The 25,828-nt window shown below is 33.3% G+C and overlaps 1 protein-coding gene across 1 annotated transcript in view; it reads left to right on the forward strand.

The window, feature by feature from the left end:
• SEMA3C (semaphorin 3C) overlaps positions 1 to 25,828 on the forward strand; it is a 154,863-nt gene that overhangs the window by 90,403 nt on the left and 38,632 nt on the right. The window contains exons 6-11 of the mRNA XM_069461916.1: positions 3,952 to 4,071; positions 5,447 to 5,589; positions 6,832 to 6,946; positions 8,736 to 8,805; positions 10,724 to 10,868; positions 19,148 to 19,370. Of these exons, the coding sequence (XP_069318017.1) occupies positions 3,952 to 4,071; positions 5,447 to 5,589; positions 6,832 to 6,946; positions 8,736 to 8,805; positions 10,724 to 10,868; positions 19,148 to 19,370 (816 nt within the window). The remainder of the gene's footprint in view (positions 1 to 3,951; positions 4,072 to 5,446; positions 5,590 to 6,831; positions 6,947 to 8,735; positions 8,806 to 10,723; positions 10,869 to 19,147; positions 19,371 to 25,828) is intronic.

A 25,828-nucleotide genomic window follows, 5' to 3' on the forward strand; every position in this document is an offset into this window, starting at 1 on the left:
TAAGGAACATCTTACCTTTCCTCATCTCTCCAGCATCTGGTAACTACCAGTTAATTCTCTCTGTTTCTGTGAGGTCAACTTTTTAGATTCCACATATAAGTGAAATCATACAGTATTCGTCTTTCCATGCCTAGAGTTTTTCGCTTAGTATAACGTCCTGTGTTTCCATTCATGTTGTCATGAATGACAGAATTTCCTTCCTTTTAGATGCTATATAGCATTCCGTTGTGTGTATACATATCACATTTTCTTTATCCGTTCATCTGTTGATGGAAATTTAGGTTGCTTCCATATCTTGGCTATTGTGAATGTGCTAAGATGACCGTAGAGTGCAGACAATGAAATACCACTTCACACTTACTAGAATGGCTACTATCAAAAAGTCAAATGATGACAAGTGTTAGTGAGGGTGTGGAAAACCCTTGTACACTGTTGGTGGGAATATAAATTAGTACAACCATTTTGAAAAATATTATGGATGTTCTGCAAAAAAAAAAAAAAAACCTAAAAATAGAATTACTATATTATCCAGCAATTCCACTTCTGAGTATATATATACAAAGGAATTGAAATCTGTATGTTGAAGAGATATCTGCACTCTCATGTTTTATTAATCTTTTACAAATGATTAAAAATGATATTTCTTTCAAATTAAAGAAAATCAAGTACATTTTTAGCCAAGTGTATTCTCTGTGAATTGTCTAAGTGTTGGTATACTACAAAGGAGGTGGTGATAAAGCTACTTTTTTATTTTCTCACTTTCCATAAAATATCAGTTAAGTGGCAATCCCACTTGCTTGCTGATACATACATTGACAAATCAATCTGCTTTTTAACCTCAGTCATTGAGTGCCTTTCTATGACTCATTTAAAAGGCTTTCTTATTTAGTTAAGACACTTATAGCATGTGTCTGAGTCATCATGAATTGACTGTGGTGACAAACCTTGAATTTCAATATGTTAAATGTTCAGTACTTTTTCCTTTTTGCTTTCTTTATGTGTTCCCATTAGTAAAATTGTATCCTCTGACAATAAAACAAATAAAAAAAATAATAATTGTTTTCAAAATGTTTGCTTTGAATCATTTAAATAGGCATCTCATCTTTTTTTCTCATATCTGGAAATTAACATAAGACAGGTATACCTTGGAAGTTATACAGTGAATTACTTCCATATGGTCATTCAAATTGGGCAGGGAGGAGGTGAAAGCATATCATTAGGACAAAAAGTTAGAAGGCTTTGAAACTACAAAGCCATCCAATTATGTCTGATGCAAGGTCTTTTCAGGTAAGTTTCCGAATATCACTTAATAAGAACAATGTTTTGGCAAATCTTTTTACCATTAGGAAGAAAATTTTATTCATCTTTAGAAATCATATGATATGTGTAATAGTAGTTAAATATATATAGTTTTCATTTATTTCAAATTAAATACTATGAAAAAACTTCAAAGATCTGTTACTATACCCAATATTGAAGTTTTGTCTCACTGAATATTGTTTATAATAAAAAGAGTTAGAACAAGTCAGCATAAATTTTCTTACTAAACTGTCAAAAGTCCTTTAATAGTTTTACCCTGAGAGAATTTGATTTGATTACAAAATGGGAGTTAGATATTGGCCCTCCTGGTTTTTCAAGGACCTGAGAATTCACAGGAATTCAAATTCCTATGCTACCTTTTAATATTTGAAAAAAAATTATAATTTGTAATCAAAACCAAGCCATTAAACAATTTGTTTAACTTAAAAACTGAAAATAAAAAAAAAACCAGAAAGCTTTATAAGATTATATTTATCATTTTCTTTGTCCAGTTGATTATCCCTGTGAAATTATCTCAAATAATTTGTGTGGTCATCTCACTTTACCATATCATAGTGCTTTATCATTTCCATTCAATTTCAATGCACTAAATAATACAAATTTGTTAAAATACTTATATCTATTAAATGCCAAGAAAAACTTAGAATTAGAATTCCAAATTTCATGATATAGTTGTAACATCTGACCCATGGTATAAGTTCAGTGTTCTTTTGCTATTTTCAGTCATTATTGTAGGGCAACAAAGAAGTCAGATATTATCTTTTAAAGAACCAATCTCATGAAGTTTTTCTGGTCAGTGGGATTACAATTGGAAAGCAAAATATTTTTGGATCAAAGTTAAAAGGCAAGAGTTTATGTTTGCATAAAACCCTGCAAAGAAACTCTGGAATAAAAAAAAAAAAATCCTTACTTTCAAATTTTTTTTTCAAAGTGACATTAATTAAATATTTCTTATTGATACAAAATAAAACAGAAAGTTCCTAACTTGCTATTAAAATTACTGAGAATTTAAGACAAGAAAGGAAGCCGATTAGACGTGCATGCTTGTGTAATGTTTAGGACCTAACTAATAAGGTAGTATGCAGTAGGATTAGAATTAGCCCTCTCTGCCATACACCAACCTCTGCGTATCTTTTTTCTTTTCTTTCTTCAAAACAGATATGATAATTGATAGCTGTGCCAATCAACCTGTGGAACAGCAAGAATTTATAATCCACAGTTTTACAGTTAATTGGGTATAACAAAAATGTGAATAATTAATTACAAAGTTATTGCAATTTAACAGCCAAATCTATGTGTATATATGCCTCACACATGTTCACAGAATCTGAAACAGGCTAAATTGCTCAAAAATGCTCCATGTGCACTTTTGTTATCTCCCTATAATCTGTTTTCATGGGCTTCAGACCCCTACTAGGAAGGAGAGCTGAGCAGCCAAATGCCTACCAGCTCACTAAGTGGTAGGGGTCCAGTTCATAGCCTTGGGAGCACATATTAGACACATTCCATTCTCCATTATACCCTGGGCCAAGTGGCATTCGCTTATTACTAAACAGTGAGCTCAGACTGCTTCACAGTTTTCCAGTCCTGCCAAAATGACCACAGTCTGAAAGTAGCCAGGGGAGTAATCCTAGAACATCAGTCAAAGAACACAGCTGCGTGGCAGGTCAGTGGGCCTGACCTGATAAATCTAATTTCTTTTTAAGTAGATGTTTAGCTACTGTTTTATACGCAAGGGTCACATTATTTCTTACCAATTCAATGCTTGCTGCTCCTTACTAGATAGAGAATAATATGGATCTTCAAAACTAAACTAAATATCTAATGTTATCTATATATACAGATAACAATATGATTGTTAATAATGATAATTTATTTTAGATATAAAATATATTTTCTTTCTTGTCACTATATTCTATTTTTTATGGCTGAGTTACAATTGAAAAGTAACACTTTGATTACCTCTTCCAGCACTAAAGATTAAAATATATACTGTTAATGATTAAATCTTTTAATTTTTTGACAATTTCATTGTGGCCTCCATGTCATGTCATAATAATAATTTAAACAAAAAACTATTATGTTCAATCCACTAAGATTGTAGAAATTTTAATATGTGATAAGAACTTTTGAGATCATAATCCACTTCTCATATTTTATAGATGAGAAGATTGAGACTCAGGTTATTAAATAACTTTGTACTAATTCCTAGTTTATGAGTGATTGCCAAAATTAGAAACCAAGTTTTCTGACTTTTATACTGTTTTTATAATTTATTAAAAGAAAATAATTAATTAAGCTATTTTGTTATCTTTTATACATCCAACATTTCTAATGTACTCTATACAAAAATTTGTATTTGGTATAATTAAGTATAGGCAGAGAAACTTTGTATAGAATAAAGTTGTTTGGGGATTTGATAGAAATATATAGTAGTAATCATATGGACGATAATGAGAAAAGATTAAAATTTACTAAATTTTTTTTATTTGGTAGACAGTGGAAACCAATTAATAATTACAAACACTTTGTAATATGTGATGATCTACTAATAAATAAATTCACTTTGGATTTTAAAATAGCTTTAAAAACCATTTAAATTTCTGTTAACATTTTCTTACTTTTTCACAGATGAAGAACTTTTCTCTGGAATGTATATAGATTTCATGGGGACAGATGCTGCTATTTTTCGAAGTTTAACCAAGAGGAATGCAGTCAGAACTGATCAACACAATTCCAAATGGCTAAGTGGTAAGAAAATATTATATGTAACTAGGGAAAATTTTTAAAAATCAAAATATCAGGTTATGACATCAGTAATGATAATTCTGTACTTTATGATTTAAAATATTTGAGATAAATAATTGAAATAGCCCATACTCCATATTCCAATTCTTTATTCCATTAACCATCCTACATTTGTCATATGAATATGAATAAATAGAAGAGACAGTGACATTCATCATAATGCCAGTACCCAAGCATCTTTTCCAGTTGTTTAATTGTAACATCTTACAATTAAATATGCTTTTTACTTCATTTAATCTGCTTGTATATTTTAATAATGCCAAATCTAAAAATTATCCTAAAAATGTGGCATTTAAATATAATTAGTAGGTTATATTCAGGAGATCTTCCTTTTTGTTTTATACTTAGATTCTAAAATTATAAAACTAATATATATTATTTTTAATAATTTGTCTAGTATTCAATTGACATCATTCATATGATAACTTTATGATTATTGTTCAACTGTTTCTAATTCTTGGCATCATATATAATTCACATCAAAAAAAATGCTCATTTGATTTTACTGTATAATTCCAATCAGTTGTTGTTTAGAGGAGAAAGAAACCACTAACATCTTTGTCATGTCAGCCTGGGGAAAATTTCCAGCTGATCCTGAATTTGGCAGTTCACTTAACATTGCAGGGTTAAGCATGAGTCACCACAGTTAAGCATCGTATTTCGCTGATAGGCCAGCACAAGAAAGCATTGATTGTCCATTTACTTCTTCAAATTATTGCCCCAGTACATCTGGAAATAGAGTAATCTAAAAGTTGTTTTGTTCTTGAAATAAGGAAACCTCGTATATCTTCAAATGACTACATTTTTTTTCCTTGAAAAGTTTCCCGTTCATTTCATATGCTGTATTTTAAGAAAAAAAAATGTTTTCCAGATCGTGGACTTCTAATTCCTCATTCTCCTTCAAAGACTTTGAGTTTATATGCACTAGATTGAAAACCACACTTTGAAAAACAAACTTTTTTTTTCAATAAATCAACCATCAGATTCCATGGGAAATAACTGGTAGAAAAGTTTTTCAATTTTTTAAAGCTCATCAATGCACAAAGAATTTTTGCATTTGCTGAACTTCTAGAATGTATTTCAGACAAAGAAAAATAGTTTAAGCTATTATATATATTATAGCTATACTTTGTGGTACTAGACATTCCAACTGTGGTATGTTGAGTGAATACAATTACTGCTTTTAGAAATTTTGCCTGTGAGCACTGAATTGTTCTTTTATATCAGAGATGGGGAAATCATGTGCCCATGGTCTACTTGGAGGAACAGTAGATGGATTTTCGTCATGAGTATAGATAGTCTTTATATTCTGTTTCAGAACCTATGTTTGTGGATGCACATGTCATCCCAGATGGTACTGATCCAAATGATGCTAAGGTGTACTTCTTCTTCAAAGAAAAACTGACTGACAACAACAGGAGCACAAAACAGATTCATTCCATGATTGCCAGGATATGTCCTGTAAGTATAATACTTTCTAATTGAAGAAAGACTAAGAAATTCAATTCTTTATGTAAATATTTTTGCTAATAGTTTATCTTCCTGTTTTTATTATCTGCTATTACAAATAAATAAAGTATCTAGAGGAGACGTTTAATATAATGTTAATTCATCAGGTAAAGCATCAGTCATGTGAGATAAGCATACTCTATTTCAATAAAAATCTTAATTCAAGGAAATATTTTGGCTATGTTTTAAACAAATAAACAGTTTGACTAATTTTTGTACATCTATTTAATACATTGGTATTTATTAAGATTATTAAAGAACTTATAAGTAGTAAAAATTAAAAAATGCTTTAATAAAAACTACAATTCTAATTGTATTTTTGGCTAAGCAGTAGCCAGAATGTTCTTGTGTATAAACAGTTAGTATAAGTAACAATGTAAGAAAGTTTGTGATGTCCTCTCACATTAAACATTTTAGAGACTTGTCCTGACTTATTTATGACTAGCATCCTTTGTGAAAAGACATTTCTTGCAGTGCTTAGCATTTAAAATGTTTATCTTTAAATATTACGAAATTCCATTGATGGTGGCACTCAGCTGTTTCTTTCTCTACCACGTGGAATAAGGTAGTAAAGTCGGCCGAAGAAATAAAAGCTTTCTGGACACAGAGAAAAAATAAAGTCCTCAAGAGAGACTAGTTGTGAATAATCCAAATGCCATTTCCCCTGTCCTATATGAATAAATATGTATAATAAAGTATCTGATTAGAAATACTGAGAATTAATTGATAATACAGAGAAATGAAGGAGGGAAAATAGAACTATTGGGGACTATATAATGTAAAAATATATCTACTCTCCTGACCACAGTAGAATCTGCAAGACTGTATACAATAATGTATGTTCATATTGAAGATGAGTTACCAAGAAAGGAAAATTAATTCTTCATTCTCTATAACATTTTATAAATATTTCCATTATATATTGTTAAAATTATAAGGATTTAGGGCATATAGTTATCAAATAAATTAATTGATTTCTAGCCAATATCATACTATAACAGAATAATAGTATAACTATTGTATAAAATACTATAGCTATTAAATATTTTTCTTTGACTATTGATGTGTAAATGTGATTAACATTTCCATTCTTCAGAATATAAAACATCTGCAAGCAATGAGTCCAAGTTTAATTTTTAATGCACTTCAATATTTATTTAAGCAATCTGAGTTATGTTTGCAAAATGGTTTCAGAATGACACTGGTGGACTGCGTAGCCTTGTCAACAAGTGGACCACTTTCTTAAAAGCGAGACTGGTGTGCTCTGTAACAGATGAAGATGGCCCAGAAACACACTTTGATGAATTAGGTACATAGATATCAGATTGAAAAATGTTTTTGAAACGGAACTTGTAAGGCTTATATATTTCAGTAAGCTCTCAGAAAAGAATGTATTTTCTCTAGATATTTTAGCATAAATAATGTGCCAATTTGAATGAATGATGTAGATACTGCTCATAATAATCTTTTAAATCTATTTTGCACCTGATTACACTTCTGAAACATTGAGTTCATTGAAGTAATCATGATATATGAATGTGTGTGTGTTGGGGGAGTACTTGTATAGTTGATATAGAGGTAATAGGTTTGGGCTTTTATAAATGAATATGTATTTCATGTATATTTGAATGTCTAATATTCTGATCTGAGATCAGATTGCATGAGAATTTAGCTATATAATTTTACTATTGCAGCTAAGTGACAGAGTAGAGAGTTTGGGTGGAAAAGTATCAGAGTAGAAATTTGGAGACTTGTGCTTCTGTCTTAGTTCTGCTTGGTGACCCTGAAACCAAATATTCTCAGCATGACATGAGGAGTCTTATACTTTACAGGTCAAATAAGGACTAACAAACTGATTCCATTCTCTAAAGGAATAGTTCTCTTTAATTATAATAACCTGCTACACATCGTATTTACTAAGTGCCATTTCTTTTGAATTAACCTATTAAAATGGTAAATAATGATTATTCTCAAGATTTTGAGGCAAACAATAAAATTATATTACAATAAGAAAAAAAATTTAGTGGTTCTAACAGTATCTGAAATAGACAGTTGTTCTTCTCAAATGCCATTATGTTGATCATGGGAGCACAATTTTTGGTATAAGCTTTTCTAGAAAAAAATTCTAATATCATTTTGTGATATAGCCTAATCACTCATTATATCCCCCATATTGTTTGCAAGTATGTTTATAGGTCAGTCTTGCTTGTTCTTTAGGGAGAACTAGATATTGTCAACCTTTATTCACATATGGAAAGGATAGTGGTTATTAATTTATTGCTTAAAAGGTCATTTAAATTCACTGTTAATTTAAAGTGAATACATATTTCTTTGTATTTCTTAGCAGGGATTATATTTTCAAGATTGTCACCAAATCCAGACATTTCTTATAAACATAGCAATTGATCATTAGTTGAGATTTTCAACCAGAAATCTACTTTCATGTTCTGTTATTTATTACTGTGCTTTACTTTGTCTTTGCCTTAATATACTTTAAACATCTTGTTAGAGGAACTATTCATTAAGTAAAAAATATCACTATCAATTTTGACCATAAAAAAAAAATGTCTTATTTTATATTTAAAAAGTCACTGGGAAAAAGTTTTCTACCATGTTCCATGATCTAACCTTAGGTCAAAAAGAAATCCAGATTTGTAATATTTTTAAAATTTAAAAAGGTAATATATCATTGTTAAAGGATATTTAGAAAATCCAGAAATATGGAAGCAACCACAAAAATGTCTATAGTTTGCTACTCTGAGATACTCACTGTTAATCTTTTTCTTGTATTCTGAATTATAGTTTTAAGGTTTACGTAGTTCTAGTCCATATTATATAGCATTGTGTTTTTCTACTTAATATTATTTTATTAGCATGCTTTCCATAGGGATACAAAGTCTTCATAAATTCCATTAGTGTCTGTGTAATATTTTATTTGATTTACTTTGCTGTGTTCCTGTCATCCAAATTATGATGATACAGCAATTATCTATTTGAGAAGTACTTTTCCTAGTTGAAATTATATACTTGGGGTAATTTTTTAAAACAATATGGTTAATATTTGGAAACTTTAAAAGAATAATGTTTTCCTTTTATAGAGGATGTGTTTCTGCTGGAAACTGATAATCCAAGGACAACACTAGTGTATGGCATTTTTACAACATCAAGGTAATTATTAATCAATTATACTTTATGAATTATATGATAAAATGTATTGAGTAATAATTATTATAATAGCCTTCTTTTCTTCTACTTTGAATTTTATGTATTATTGGGAATATAGCCCTCCTGTTTTATTTACTTTCGGCTGACACCAAAATATATTTGTGTTGAGCTAATGCTTTCAAAATAGTTTTGTACCGAGTATTTGTAATGATTACATGCTATTTTTCTCTAAGAAACAAAAATATGAATTATAATATGGGAATAAAGTATATTAAATATTATGGTTTAGGAAAACTATTTGAGCACTCATGATCAACAAAAACTTTTGGCATTTTTTTTGTTGCTGTTTTTGGAGGTGATAGATATGGTTATTCCCTGGATTGTGGTGATGGTAACACAAGTGTATACATATGTCCAAACTTACCAAATTGTATATGTTAATTAATTATGTATAGTTTATTTGTATACCAGTTATGCCTCAGTAAAACTGGAAAAAGTTAGGCACTTCCATCAAAATATTTTTTCCTCTGAAACAATCTAAAGTGATGGCTATTTAGAAACTAACAAAATACTGAAACAGTTTCCATGGTCTAGATGACAGTATTTCATATATTTGAAAATAGGTTTAGTGTTTTCTAGTTTCTCTGGGATGCTCAAACTTAATTAGCATATGTTTAAAGATAATTCATAGTATTCTCACCCTTTCCTGTACATATTTATGTTTATTAATTTTATATTAGAAATATTACTTAGAATTCAGCATAATACTTCCGCTGTGACTTGGCCAATGCAGAATGTAATGGGCCCATTCATCAACTACCAAACAAAAATCTAAAAGTTTAGCATCCTTTACTAACTGGGAAAAACATGCTAGAATTGTAAACTACAATGAGCTATTCAAACTAAAAGAAGATTACAGAGATATTGATTTTAAATCATATTTACATTTGCCAAGCATATCTAAAAAGATGTCTTTAAGGATGTTTTTTACTCTTGTTCTAACAAAGAAGTAGTCTTGATTTAACTCACAAAGAATTGAACAAAGAAAAAATAACAAGTTTTTTAAGAAAACGTTGACCTCAATAAAACTATTTCTCTGGTTTCTCTTTTTCTCGACACCAATAATTTTAATATCAGAAAATTCAAAATTATTTTTTGACTGTTAATGGTAATGACTAGTAATATATCTTATTTATTTCCATGGAAATGCAAAACTTTTTCCATTAGGTATCTAACTTGAGATTAATATGTAAATGAGAGAAATGTTGATTTAAGACAATCTGCTGTAGTGACAATGGAAATACTTTTAGTAAGGATTCAAACAAATTTTGAGATCTTATTGTCTGAAGATAATTAATCATTTTTGAATCCCCATTTTTCTTTTTGTGAATAAGATGGAAAGTACATAAACAGTGGCAACTTAGACTCCTCCAACTAATATTCAGAATACCATGTGAGAACACTTTCACATTAAAATAATCATGCTACAAAAATATATGCTGTTCTGTTATTAAAGGGATTTATTTCTCTGAGTTAAATTATGATAGGTTGTATTCATAGTGATTTAAAATTCAAATTCACATCTATAAATAAAATATCAAAACGCTTTTTTGTTGTTGCTAAGATAAACTAGTTAGAAACTTTTTCGACTTGTCCTATTTTTCAAAAACATTCAGAAGAACTTTTCTGTAACTTATTATTGTCCACTACCTCCATTGCTGTATTGAATATTTTAATACTTTATATATCAAGCCTTGTTTTACCACAGTAGAACTTTTTCCACTTTACACATGTGTACCATAACATTTAACCATAATTAATTATACCAACTTTTAAACATCATCTATTTTTTAGATTGTAAATTTAAATTATATTTAAATTTAAAAAATTAAAAATAGACTTTTTCTGTTTTCTTTCATAGCTCAGTTTTCAAAGGATCAGCAGTGTGTGTGTATCATCTATCTGATATACAGACTGTGTTTAATGGACCTTTTGCTCACAAAGAGGGACCCAATCATCAACTGATTTCCTATCAGGGTAGAATTCCATATCCTCGCCCTGGAACTGTAAGTATGCAGGAAAATTTCTTTGTTATCATGCTTTAAAAAAGTTTTTTAACAAGAAATGAATATTATATTGACATTTGGTAAATACAAGCATAGACCAACTGGTGTGCTTATTATAATTTTTCAGTTCATGGATTCCTAGATTTAGGATTTTACTGATATGTCACATAAATTATAGAATGCTCTCTGTATTTTTTCTAAGTGCTATTGGAAACAAAAATCTCATTTAGATTCCAAAACAGCTACGTAAGTTAGACGAGGCAGAGATATTTTCCTAATTTTATTGGCATAGAAACCATAGCTTTGAAAGTGTTAACTTCTCAATGGCAGCCTAAGAATTTGAATGCTGATTACCTTAAACAACATTTCTCTATATTAAGGAATCTCATCTATTTTAATGAAGGAGTAACCATGTGAGAATTAATTTTGAGATAACTTCATATGGAGATATTTCAATTTCTAGGAATATATTTGGTTAAAAATTATGTTATTTGTTTCTCAAAGAAAGAAAATTTGGTATGTGTGAGTATAATTTCAACAAAAGTGATGTTATTCAAATAAAATATTTATAAACTATAAGGTAATATAAAAATTAGAACTGTTTAACTATATGCAGCTTTCTAATTAGAAATCACCTAAACTAGAACTACTGTTTTTAAAGCATGTAGATATACCCATATCATTCAACATCAGTAGTACTAAAGGAGACATTGTAAACTAACTTTCCCAGATGAAGATACAGACGGTACACTGGCATATTGGAATCGGAATTTTTCTAGTACTTTAATGATAACGGTCCTACTATTTGTTTTTCATTTGGCCTATAATAATGATGCCTTCTAGAATATTGATTAGTTTCTGTCTATGTGAAATGTCAGACAGTATACAGATTTCGAGTGTATGGTAAATAATTGACAATAAAGAGAAATAAAATCTTATATCTGAATTTCATAGAATAAGGTTATAATTATAAAATGGGTGAACATAAATAAAGAATAATTTTATGAAAAAATCAAAAGATAGCTATTAACATTTAAGTTTTGAAACAAAGTGTTCTTTTTTCTTTTTACTCATACCACATAAGTTTTTACTTATTGTTGACTCTTTTTAATTGTAAGTTATTAGAGTTTATTTGCACTGTATTTTTCTTTTCTCATCATCTTAAATTACATTGCTGTCAATTTTAAAAATGTAGGAAAAAATAGTTTACTAAGCCTTTAAAAAAACTATTTATTTAAAATTAAAAGGGCTTGAGTTTGGTTTCCTGGCTAGGAAGCTCAAAGATTAAATATTCATATGTACTTTATATAGAACATTTGATCTTTAATTAACCTTGCAAAATTATGAGAATTGCTACTTATTCAGGAGAACATTAAATTTTAAAAAGTCATAATTAATCATGATTGACAACAAAGTCCTGACATAGATTTTGTAATATCCTTTTAAATTCTCTCTCTTTGCTGTTCACAGCTCAAAAGAAGATAAGCAAATCATTTACTTATTTTGTATAACACAAGGAAAAAAATCAGCAGAGATAGCTATCGTAGGATAACTCAGATAGGAGAGTATTGGATAAGAAGCAGGGATTACATAAGAGAAAAGGAAGCAGAAGGGGAGGTTGAGCAATTTTCAAATTCCATGTGAATATCAGAGGCTCTTATTATTTCATTCACTGTATTTATGCATTTCCAAATGACTCACTGATGACATATTCAAGGATAAATCATAGTTTTTGGAATGAGTTGGTATTTGATGTTGACCTAGTCATATCTTCATTTTAATATGGAAAATTAAGAGGTGGTTATAATCACATATGCTTTTATTGATGATTCTTTTGAACAACATATGCGTGGGATTAATACAGGAGCAATTGATTTGTAAACTCAACAAAATTTCATTCCCACCACCCCTAAAAAGAGAAACCCCTCAGGTAAAGAAATTAAGCAGATAAAAGAGAACCATGCTGATTGAATCAGAGCCTCCTACAGTGTGTGCCGAAGGCAACCTGTACCCAGTTCAATTACAGATATCATGGCGTTACCTTGAAATCATCCATGGAGAGAATATTTACACCATGGAAACTGGCAAATGCTACAAATCAGGGACTTTTTTTTTCCTGAGAAAAGCGACCTTTGGCCCCGCCCTTCATCAGGCTCTTCACCCACATGGCAACTTAAAAAGGGTACCTTAACAAGTTTGTTGGACTCTAAGAATCACAGTAAGAAAACCATTCATGTCAAGTAGCAAATATTCTACATAAAATGTAGGAATAGATAAACCCTTTTTAGTAAAACAAAACAAATCGATGCTAAATTAGAAAATTGTGCTAACAGTCCCACTTATTACTATTTTTTAGCTCTCAAGAATAAGCATTTTTTCTTGTTCTGAAGCACTGCAGAATAAGCCAGGGATTAGTGACACACATCTGGAGCAAACTCTCTGAAAAAAGGGAGTAGTCAGTACTTGAGGCATGTTTCTATAATGTGGTTTCTTACATCTGGTGTTGAGACCAGAGCAGCATCTTTAAATCAAAAAATTGTCAGATGAGTGATCCTTAGGGATTAAAAAGGCAGGGTGGAGGAGTGACCTCTGGAGCTCCTCCTAGAAAAGCATACTTCCCTGAAGATCTAGTCCTCCACCCTTTAAGGAACAAAACACCATGAAGTCAGCTCTCTGACCCAGCGTAGCCAGTGTTTGTCTCTTCCCTGGACTTCTAGGGTTTAATATCCCATTCATGTAGCCAGAAAATCTGCAGCCAAATGACCCCAAGCATTCTCTTTTTTCCAGGGTTAAGAACGTTGCTTCCGAAGTCCTCTCAATGAATGATCAACTGTGATTGTTGTATTTAATTTCCCTATACAGTAGTATGGTTGCCAGGTCACCCCATAAATATATGACGGTTCTTAAAGAAATGACACTGGCAGAAATCTTATACCCTCATTCCTACGTTCCCTGTAAGTGCTTCTTTTAAGGCAGGGTTGATAGTTCTGTTAGCAAACAGCCCAACCAGCAAAGCTGTGTCAGTAGGAAGAAGCCTGCCAATTGTGTCATAATATTTTTCCATAAGTAATTCAAGTTTGTGGAAGAAACAAGACACCTTTGGTATGTTGCAAAGGGCAGCCAAAGACTGCAGACTCTGTGTGGCTGAGCTAACATGTTACATTATTCTGTTGCAACAGATATAAAGCTTCTGCAGGAGATTGTGTTTGTATATACTGTATATCCTGTTAAAGCAGAACCTAATAAAAATGTTCAATTTTAACATCTATTTATAAGCGTAATGGAACCATCTGCTTCAATCATCATGCTTTGAACAGGTCTGATACCAGCAAAGGAATAGAGAAAAGTCATGATTCACACAGTCGGTGGTGGCAAGGAAAAGAGAAGTTTATTGCTGGCACTTTTGTTGATTACGTACATTTTCTGGTTGTGCCTACATTACTTCTTTTTCTCTCAGTTGTTTGAAAACATTCGGTTAGGAAAGGTTACAAGAAAATTGAATGTACAAGGCACATAGACATAAAAAGTTAATTACATGTTGTCTCACGTCATTATACAAAACATGTGCGTAAAATAAATATGATTGCAGTCTAGAGGAGAGAGATATTGTAGTAGAACAGCCTTATGTGAGAAGGTAGAAAAAAATTTGAGATTGAGCTGGCCCCGAACGGTGATTGGATGTGGACAAACTGGATAAATAAGGAATTAAAGATATTTTAGACAAAGGTTACAGATAGAAATTACTGCACTACAAGGCACAGATAGAAATTAATAATTGAGTCCTGGAAGCCTTTCATGGGCCAGTAGGATGGGAGTAGAGCATTTTTGTTAGTAGTGGAGGGCAAATGTAAGTAACACGAGGGCCAGCTAGTATGTAAGTACAAGTCTTCAGCCATGTAATTCTTTGGGCTTCAAACACAGGGCCTCAGTTACCAAGTGCTTAAACATAAAATCAGTTTCTTTCAGTATACAAGTTTCATAGACCAATGATAGAAACTAGCCCAGATTCTGGTTGCCACTACTTCCCTTTATTTATCCATATGCCACCCGTCTTTCAAGTGTTAAGTCAAGATCCCCTCTACCATGCCAGTGGGTCTCTAACTGGTTTTGCATTTATTTCCTGCTGTCTGTCTGTAGCCTCACATCCTACTTCGTTCTTCACTTTAGGCTCTATGATCCGGCAATGTCCCAGGAACTACAGTACCCTAAATACTCCAAACTTTGTTTTCTCATCTCTAGACATCTTGACTGACCCTGGAAGTCTTAAGTTCTCCACTATTCTAAATTCATATTAAGAAAATACTGGTTCTTGAGTATATACAGTAATCGATTAATTTAAGCAATAGAACTAAGCTCTGTTATTTATTTTATATTTATCTCAAACTATTACTATTTGTCTTAATTTTGCTATTTGGTTGCTCTGAATATGTCCCTCTTCTTACTAGAATATGTGTGTCGAGAAGACAACAGTAGCTTCTTATTCTTATGTCTCCTACTGGACACATCAAAGTGCTTTTTGAACGAAATATGTCCAAAGAATGGGACACATATTAATATATAAATATGTTAATGCTAAAAACTATTTAAGTGGATGTGAAGATTATGAGAACATTTAAGAGCTTCAGAAGGCAGCAGGAGTTTATAAATACCTGAGTGTAGGAAAGAAGTTAGGGAAGGGAAATTGCTATTAATTCCTCAACATGACACTCTTATTGTTCCTAGCATTCACCTAACACCTTAGTAATAGAAACACTTAAAATGTCTTTACTCAAAAAGGAGTGCTTATCACTGCTTGATAAACAAAAAGCTAGACTAACTGAAGAAAAACAAACACTTAAAGGGGAAGTTTAATCAAAATTATTTAATGACTATTTGCATAGTAAAATTAACCTTCTAAAGAATGAAACACCAGCTTAATTAATGGACAAAGGCTTTATTTTATGATAGCACATAGATGTATTATCTTGAGGTTTCAATATGCATGATTGATTATATTACAAGGTGAGGGAAAAGCTAATCACATGTTATTTATACTTGGCAGTGTTAGACTGAGCAAACTCACTAGTACAGATAGAATCTGCAAACGGTAATCAATTTTTGTTCTTGTCACCATTATTGTCACTCATTCTATGTCTTATCTCCAAAGTTTATGCCAGAAATCAATGGAAAAATTAATTATTATAAAAAATAATTCTTTGGTAAATTTGAAATTAAACTCATACTAGGAAACACTTGTGTTTAAGTGAGAAGTTCATTGTGAATTTAAAACAAAAGTCCCAAATGGGAGATATTTGAATGAATGTAAAATAATTGATTTGATTCGAGTTACCTATTTAATACCTACAGTGTTAAGCAACACTAACATAATTTTTATCTTAATTTCAATTACCTTTAAGTAAAAGCCAGAAACTAGGCACTTATAATTTAATAAGCTTATCACACACCAAACTTTACTAACTGAAAATTATATAAATTGCCTAGTAACATATGCTAACTGTGGATTTTTCCAGAACTTAGATGCTTGCAAATACTTAAGGAGATATATCACCTTAGCAAACCATAATTAGTGGTGTTTTATGAAGGTCTGGAACTATTTAAATTGCCCATGCATTGTTCTTTCCATGTTTTCATCCAGTGAGCAACGTATTTCCCTTTTTCCACTTTGTGTGAAGAATGAGGGTAGAAAATACCCATAATTCTATACTTTGGAGAAGTGTAGAACACATCTTCTTAGAACAACCTCAAATTAAATTCTTTGTCCTCATTTTGGTCTTCATTGTGGGCAATTTATAAACATGTGTCTTTAAATATGATGCCTTTTATTAAAAGAAAAACATGTGAACCCCAGATGAAAGTCTAGTTAATGGAATAAAGAATGAAAGGCTTAGTTTTATTACTTTTCTCATTTTCTCTCCTCTGTTAAGTCATTTAATTGCTCCTTGTACCTTTCCACAAAAAGAGAACTATATTTACCAGTCCTGTTAAAAGTTCTAGCAATGTTAACTGGTCAGTTAGGCTAAAAACTGCACTCCTGATGATGTAGTCTGAATGAGTGAGACCACATTAGTCATCTGCTGACACATATCTGCACACGTGGACCTGCTTGGCAGCACTTGCCCAGAGGCACTAATGCTGTTGGATAGCGGTTGCAAGGATTTCACCCCGAGGCTGTCGAATTTTGGTCCCCAAAGTTGTTTTTCTTTGTTTTACTGAGTGAACATTAAAAAATTTGGCAAATTTCTATCTTCTGTTGAAATCTGGCAGCGCTGGGAGCAATGCGCTGGAAATACGTGTCCATTGCCATCTTTGGGTAAGGCACAATTTTCCAGTTTGTCAGAGTCCTCATTTCTCACTGCTGTTTACCACTGAGGCTGTGCCCACTGCTCTTCATCGGGCAGCTTGCTGTGTCACTTGCCTTTTCCCTCGTACCTCTCTAAAGAAAACTAGAACAAAAGCGCTGTGTGTTTCAAGAAAAATATAGCATGGTGTTTTTGTTTCTGGAAGTAGAGATACTGAGAGGTATTTAATAGGGTTAGGCAAATGATGTTTATATGTGTTAAAATATTATACAAAAACAGTTTTGATCATGTAACAACACCCAGATCCTAGCAGTGAGTGAGTGTGAGCTCGTAGCATCAGCAGTGCACAGCCCAGCCTTATGCTGGGCCTCAGATGCCCTATATATGGAAGCTTCTCCTCAGAAGCCCTTGTCAGGTTCCCTTTCCAGAGCTGCTAAAGCTGTCCAGCAGGCCTTTTTGCAGATCTCATTATTGCTTTCTTCCTGCCCCTTGACCTTGATGCTCTGAATCTTTCCCCTCATGGCCAGAATTGAGGCCCTTAATTCATACAGCCCCTGGACCAAAATTACAAGTCAAATATAATAAATGATATAATGCAGCGGTTCCCAACTTTTTTGATACTAGGAACCAATTTCCTGGAAGATAGTTTTTCCATGGACGGTGGGGATGGAGGGTGGTGGTGGCCTGCGGGGTGCTGTTGGCTCCACCTTGAATCCTCAGGCCTTGGATTCTCATCAGAATGCGCAGCCTGGATCCCTGGATAGCCAGGGTCTGATGCAGTGGCTGATCTGACCCAGGGCGGGGCTCGGGCGGTGGCAGGAGCAATGGGGAGCAGCTTTGCCTGCAGGTGGGGCTTTGCTCCCTTGCCCACCCCTCGCCTCCTGCTGTGCTGGCGGGTTGAACCACAAATATAATGCATTCATTCAACAACTCTTCGTCAAATATCTACTTCTACCAGCTTTGCTATAGGTCTGATGGCAAAGCAATGAACAAAATAGACTCGGTAAACACACAAATTACATTCTAGAGGGGGAAAGAGATAATAAAAATACAAGCAACTGATATTATTATACTGTTTCATAAATAAGGGCTGTGAAGAAAAACAGCAGGCTAAGGAGGTAGAAAATGGAGAGGGACAGGGGGAGCTCATTTTATATATGACTAAAGGGAAGAAACTTTTGAACTGAGAACTGAGTGAGGTCACAGAGAAGCCACATGGGGTGGTCTGGCAAGGACTGTGCCAGATGGGGACTGCAAGTGCTGAGACCCTGCAGCGGAGCACACTTGAGGTCCAGGAGCAGTGAGAACTACAGGAGAGTGGCAGCCTCAGGCCAGAGCATGCAGGGGCTTGCAGGCCGTTCTAGGCTGTTGGGATTTTACTCGAAGGGTAATGGACATCCCTGGAGTCATTTATAGAGGGGGATTATCAGATCTAGTTTACCACATCTGATCTAAGCTCCAACTTCTGAGATATGTCTTTTGGGAGGTGTGATCAGATGGAATAAAATTCTTGTCCTTCAGAGCTGTGATTGAATTTGATGATGATAATGTAATTTATTTTAACAAGTAGCGGCATGAGATTGTGTCCACAAGTTTTTTTCCTAGCAATATAATCTATGGCACAAAATAAAAATAGAAAATTGATGAAGAAGAAGAGGGAAAGGTTATATCTTATACAAAATGGCATCACCTCCTCTCTGAAAACAAATAAGGTAAGAGAGCTGGGTTTAGCCTCATTCAAATAATCAAATTACAAAATCAAAACAAAACAAAAACAAATTTTCAAATTATACACACATTATATATTTTCTACAAATATAAATATATATAGTCATGCTATTTATTTTCTCCTCAGTGGGTAGCAAATACACTTAAAACAACTGGTACTTCTAAGTGTTTTGAAAAATAGAGACCTTTTGATTATTACCCAAACAAAGGAGCTGTTTAATTAACTTGGTTCTTTTTAAAATATTTTTCTAGTGTCCAGGAGGAGCATTTACACCCAATATGCGAACCACCAAGGAGTTCCCAGATGATGTTGTCACTTTTATTCGGAACCATCCTCTCATGTACAATTCCATCTACCCAATCCACAGAAGGCCTTTGATTGTTCGTATCGGCACTGACTACAAGTATACGAAGATAGCTGTGGATCGAGTGAACGCTGCTGATGGTAGATACCACGTCCTGTTTCTTGGAACAGGTAAGTATTTAAGTTCAAGCTATACATCAATGTGTAGTAAAAGAGGAGAGACTCCAATATTTATTTCTGTCTGGATCTTAGCAATGTATTTAATCTCTCTATGCCTCAGTTTCTACATTTGTAAAATGGAGCTAATAAAGTAAATTACTTTATAGCTTTATGGAGTTCTGAGAAACACATGAATATGTATATATATGTGTGTATATATGTGTGTGTGTGTGTATATATAGCATCTATTATAATGAAACATAAGAATAATGAGCTAAATTAAGGGATGGGAATAATTTTAACTGTGGGTAAGTATTCCTCTCAACTGAAGCAAACTCTCGTGACTTCTTTTTTTATTTTTTTTTTTTTTTGAGACAGAGTCTCACTCTGTTGCCCAGGCTAGAGTGAGTGCCGTGGCGTCAGCCTAGCTCACAGCAACCTCAAACTCCTGAGCTCAAGCGATCCTCCTGTCTCAGCCTCCCGAGTAGCTGGGACTACAGGCATGCGCCACCATGCCCGGCTAATTTTTTCTATATATATTTTTAGCTGTCCATATAATTTCTTTCTATTTTTTTAGTAGAGGTGGGGTCTCGCTCTTGCTCAGGCTGGTCTCGAACTCCTGAGCTCAAGCGATCCGCCCACCTCGGCCTCGCAGAGTGCTAGGATTACAGGCGTGAGCCACCGCGCCCGGCCGTGACTTCTTAATTAAATACATGGAGCCATTTTTGAAGGATAATGATGATAAATACCATGTTCTATATAACATTTGGAAGTGAATTTAACTCGCATACAGATAGGTTTTTTGAAACTATTGATGCTGCTGTTTTAACACATCCACAAATTCTAATTTTTCAATTTGCTTTAATAGAAATTAAATGACAATACTCTTGTTTGTAGACCTATAGAATTAGAAATGATAAGCCATGTATGTTCTGCAACAGTGGTTCTCAAAGTGTGGTCCCTGGACTAGCAAAATCAGTATCACTGAGAACTTGTTAGAAATGCAGATTCTCAGGCACCACCCCCAAAATTCTAAGGATGAAACCCAGTCATCTGTGTTTAATAATCCCTCCAGGTAATTCTGACACACACTATACAGTTTGAGAACCACTGCTCATGAGAAAGAAAACCTGGCTTGCCAGTCAGTCTGAAATTAAAAATAATTTCCAAACATCCCTAACTACATTGTAGGCAGTGATGAAATCTCTTCTCTTACAATAACACTCTTTACAGTCATGTCTTATTGTAATTTTAGGACTCTTCCATGAAATTAGGTAGTTTCTCTACTAGATTAGGAAATAGATATTAAAAAATCTAGTGCATTGCGCACCGTTTGGGGAGTGGTAACACTTGAAGGTGCTGACTCGGGAAAGGGGGGGTGGGGAAAAAAATATGAAACTATTGTTTTTAACTTGCACTGTTCACTTAATAATTTATCATGAATATTTCCCATATTATTTCATATCATTGTACAAGAAATAATGTATACATTATGAGGACATACTGTATCTAACAAGATATACTGTTAGACTCTTTGATTCTGTAAAATTAAATAAAAAAAAAAAGGAAAAAAAAAATCTATAAAAGTCATTATAAAATATGGCAGTGTTAGAATATGTACTCTTTGTTAAGGAATGCATTGCACTCAGAAGTCAATCAATTTAATATGTGGATTTTTTTTCTTAGCTAAATAAAATTTCTAAAGCATGCTTCTCTTATAATGTTCTTATTTTATCCTTTTATATTCTTAAACTTCAAACCTCAGACCTGAAAGTTTCATTCTCATATAATTTCAGTTTGTACTGGTCTGAGATTGAGAATCTTCTAAAATATACCATAGTTTGGCACCCTCTCCCATGCTTGGACATGGCCAAGTTTTCACTGGTCCTCTCTTTGCTTGCCCAATGTTGGAGGAATAATCCTCCCTTCCCAAACTAACCATTCCCCATTCTGCTCTCAATGTGTATCTCATCCTGCCATCTCTAGGACCTTTGTTATCAATTACATTCTTATTCATTTTACTCTTCCTTTTAATCCTCTACTGAATACTTAGCTTAGAAAGCTTATGTTGGGATACAAAACTGTATATACATCTTCACCCACAGCCACCTCTGTTGTGTTATTGATTTCGCAAGGTCTTGCATGTTCTCATGATAAGAAAAACAGTCTTGTAACCACTGAAATACCTCTGTCTCCTCTTTGCATCATTTGGCATTGTAGAATCTCTCTTTGCCTATTGCTTCAGCCATGTATGACATAATTCCCTTCTTTCCTTGGCTGCTCCCTCTTCATCAGCTGGCTTTCTCCTGCCCATGAGTGTCAGTATTCCCCAAGGTTCTGTCCATGGTTCATGTTCTCTCTCTCTCTCTCTCTCTCTCTCTCTCCCTCTGTATATATATATACATATATATATATATATGTATGTATTAATTTCTTGGCTATCTTTTTTATTCATTTGGCTTCAATTATCTATCCTTTGAGAACAAATCACAAATGTGTACCATTAGTCCTTGCCATTTTTATGCTTGTATTTGCATTTACAACTTACTGTTGGGTAACAGACATTGTACAACCCATTAACATTTCAAACATCATACTTCAAACTCAGTTTATCCTCTTCGAAAATTTTCTAACCATCACTTAATCTTATCTCCCATATTTGTATTGATTACTGTACATTCCTCTCAAGGTTCTACCTCTCCTTGATATATAATTTCTCTCTAGGAATAGCATAGTACCTGGTAGGCTCAAGAAATATTTATCAAGATAAATTGAAAATCATAACTCTGTCTACTGCTACTTATATAATGAAACAAATTAATAAATAACTCCAGAAGCTAATCTTCATTTACATATAAGCTGTCTTCTCTATACGGCCTCTATGTAAATGACTACGAAGAGTTGCTTTTATCCTCAGCTCAGATCATCCAATGTGAAGTTTACATTTGAAAAAAAAATTTTTTTTTTCTGAAGCTAAGTTGTAATTTGGAGTCACACCTCTCCCTAATGTCTCATATTACTCAGAAAAGATGGCGTTTTTGTTGTTGTTGTTGTTGTTGTTTTTGCTTTTTGCTTTTGAAGCCTGTCTTAAATATGGACTTTGATGCCACAATCAGGTTTTTTTTTTTTCCATGAAAATCTACATAGTTTATGTAGATTTCATGGATGGAATTTTTAAGCCTTTTAAAATTGTTCAGCAGTGTATATTCAGATAGAAGACAGTAAGAAACATGCTTTTGTACAAATTCTTTGGCTTTTCATACCACATAAGTTTCTGGCACCTTTACATAAACTTTTTTTGTTGGTATTTAAACACTTGTGTCATTTTCAAAAACAATATTTAGGCATATGTTTTTAATTGTAGTGGGAAGCTGCACTAATGATTGCTTGCAAAGCCACATGAGTCTCTTGAGGGTTCTGTCCTAATAGGAAAGTGCACGCTGTGACAATGCCTCTGCCAACAGCATCTTTCTGAAGAGATGGCAACTCACTTAACCATTGAAACTTATCCTCATTGGCATATCAGACTATACTATAATTTAAAAACAATGATTTCAATTTACCTGAAACTCTGACAACCAACATATTGATATAAAATATTTCCTACCCAAGTAGTTCTTATGATAGATAGCTGGTGAAATTTCTTCCAAAGAGAGGTCTCTTGTTTGTAACTAAAAGTGAACAAAACAGCCTTATCTGAAATAGTTCTTGGGAGAATCAGAGGTCTTTGTCTCAGGATTTCTTAGCTTTGTGTATCTAAATGTCTTGGGAAGGATATAACATTTTTGGGGTATTGCCAAATCCCCCAGTGCCAGAGAACCCTTTAGCTATTACAAACAAATAATTAGGCTCCACTTATTGCCACAAGGAAGACACTTCTGTCATGGCTTCCCTTCTTCTTCTGTACCTCATGGAAAATTTAGGGGGACTCAGTGGAAACACTGATTGTCAAAGAAGATACCAGAGTGAAAACTTATGTGATAGTTCATTGGAACGCAAGTAGGAGATCATGTAATTGCATTCACTTTAGATATTATGAATGATTTTGTAGCTCACAGAATCTCCATGATAGTTGTGTGGGCTTCATGCCTGGTAACTCTTACAGTTAGCCCATTACCATTGTGGTGTACAACTCTGGCTGAATTTGAGACAGTGATAATCTGGCCTTCTACTCACATTGGACTCCTCAGATTATGTTTTGTGTGCTACCTAATGACAAACAAAATAAATAAATTAATTAAAAAAATGAAAAAAATGATGAAAAAAAAGTAAGGAAGGAAAAGATGGAAGGAGGGAGGAAGGCAGACGGGTAAATAAAAGTGAGTTTTGGCCGGGCGCGGTGGCTCACGCCTGTAATCCTAGCACTCTGGGAGGCCGAGGCGGGTGGATCACTCGAGGTCAGGAGTTCGAGACCAGCCTGAGCAAGAGCGAGACCCCGTCTCTACTAAAAATAGAAAGATATTATATGGACAACTAAAAATCTATATAGAAAAAATTAGCCGGGCATGGTGGCGCATGCCTGTAGTCCCAGCTACTCGGGAGGCTGAGGCAGTAGGATCGCTTAAGCTGAGGAGTTTGAGGTTGCTGTGAGCTAGGCTGACGCCACGGCACTCACTCTAGCCTGGGCAACAAAGTGAGACTCTGTCTCAACAAAAAAAAAAAAAAAAAAAAGTGAGTTTTGTCCTCTGACAAAGTTTGCATTGTATAACGTTTGACAAAATACAACCAAATCTAGCCTGTTCCATGTTCTGTGTGGTACATAAGCTAAGAATGTTGTTTTACATTTTTAAATGATTTGAAAAAAGATATTTCACAAACAATGAAAATTATAAGAATTTTAGATTTCAATATCCATAAAGTGTTATTAGAATATTGCCACACCCATTCATTTACATTGTGTCTGTCACTGCTTTTGTACTATAACAGCAGAGTTCGGTAATTGCCACAGAGACTTTTAAGCTGGCAAATCCTGAAATATATATTTTTTGGCCTTTTACAGGAAAAGTTTGCTGACTTCTGCTTTGGTTGACAATTGCAAAATTTTAGAACAATTAAGGCTTCTTAAAGAAACCATTTTCTAATATGTAAATATAATGCAGGAATTCATAATGTTGCCCCAAATCAATATTTCTTCCATCTTGAGTAAAAAAAAAAAAAAATTGCCATTTTATTAAAACTAGAAACTAAGCTTATTTATTTTCCCATTCATTCCTGCTACTACCTCCCTATAAAAAAATCACAGGTTGAAAAAAATTATTTTAAAATCAGTGCTTTGTTTTATTCTGTAGTATTGGGGCTGTGGGCATTTTTATGTTCCTTACTCCACTTTTTTTTTTTTTTTTAATCTTTAGGAAGGGCTATAAAACAGCAGGCAGGGGCTCTCGTAGGATTAACATTTCTATTTTAACTTTGCCACCTACTGCTTACATCTAGGCCATTTGTTCAAAGCAGACTGTGTTACACAGTCAAGAGATTTTTTTTTGCCTGTTTTCCTTTTGCTTCTGGTGTTATGAAAATATTTAAGTGTATGGGTCAGGTTCAGATATATTCTGTCAAATTTATATTTTTAGCACTATAAATGAATCAGAATGACATGCGGTTTTTGAGGAAAGAGTGAGAGTATTCTTATAAGTGAGTGTTAGAGGGTTAGGATGATTTAATGCTATTATTATTTTTTTAATGTAGGGTCAATACATGTGGTGTTCTGCCAAAATTCTTATATAGTATATACTGTTTCATGCTTCTTATATTAGCTTCCGTTTAACTGGGTGAGTACTAAGTTGGAATGTTGGCTCCACTAAGTCCTTTGAAAGTGTGGAGTTTTGAAGTGTGTGCCACATATGTGACTAAAGCCTTAAAATGCTTGCCTTGCAGCGTTAGAATATAACTGCCCTCATAGCAACTAACCAGTTCTGGCAGTTGCATCTCTTGTAATGGTACACTTAATGAACTGCAGAGCCAGGAATTTTGATTTTTAAAGAACTCCCTAAAATACTCCATGTAAAATTTGATAGCTGGAGTAGTGCATTTGAGTTCAGAAAAGACGACCGTCAGTTGGAAGCTGTGCATGAATGTTACTTTAAGGATGATGTCTAGACTTCCCCTTTGCTTTGGAGTAAGGAAAAAATCCCTTTGTAAGTCACTGATGTTTAATAGCATTGTGGGTCACTGGTTTCCAAAGCAGAATATGGAAACTTCTGAGAGTTTACAATGGATTCTACAGGGATTTTCACAGCAGGAAATACTAATGGAACAGAGTGGAATGATGGCTGAATTAATGGGAAAAAGTTGATAAGTCACGATGTCATGACTACTTGATCATGTAGAACAGTAGCAAACAGGGGCATGTGAAGAGAGAGGGGGGAAAAAAAAAAAGGAACTTAGCCCATAGAGTGATTGCTAGTTTAGACACAAGTGTTCACATTTAAATTTTACCTCAAAAAGATAATTTATTAAAACTAAAAATATAG

This window comes from Eulemur rufifrons, chromosome 29 (genome assembly GCF_041146395.1).
Source record: "Eulemur rufifrons isolate Redbay chromosome 29, OSU_ERuf_1, whole genome shotgun sequence".
NCBI classification, from domain to species: Eukaryota; Metazoa; Chordata; class Mammalia; order Primates; family Lemuridae; genus Eulemur; species Eulemur rufifrons.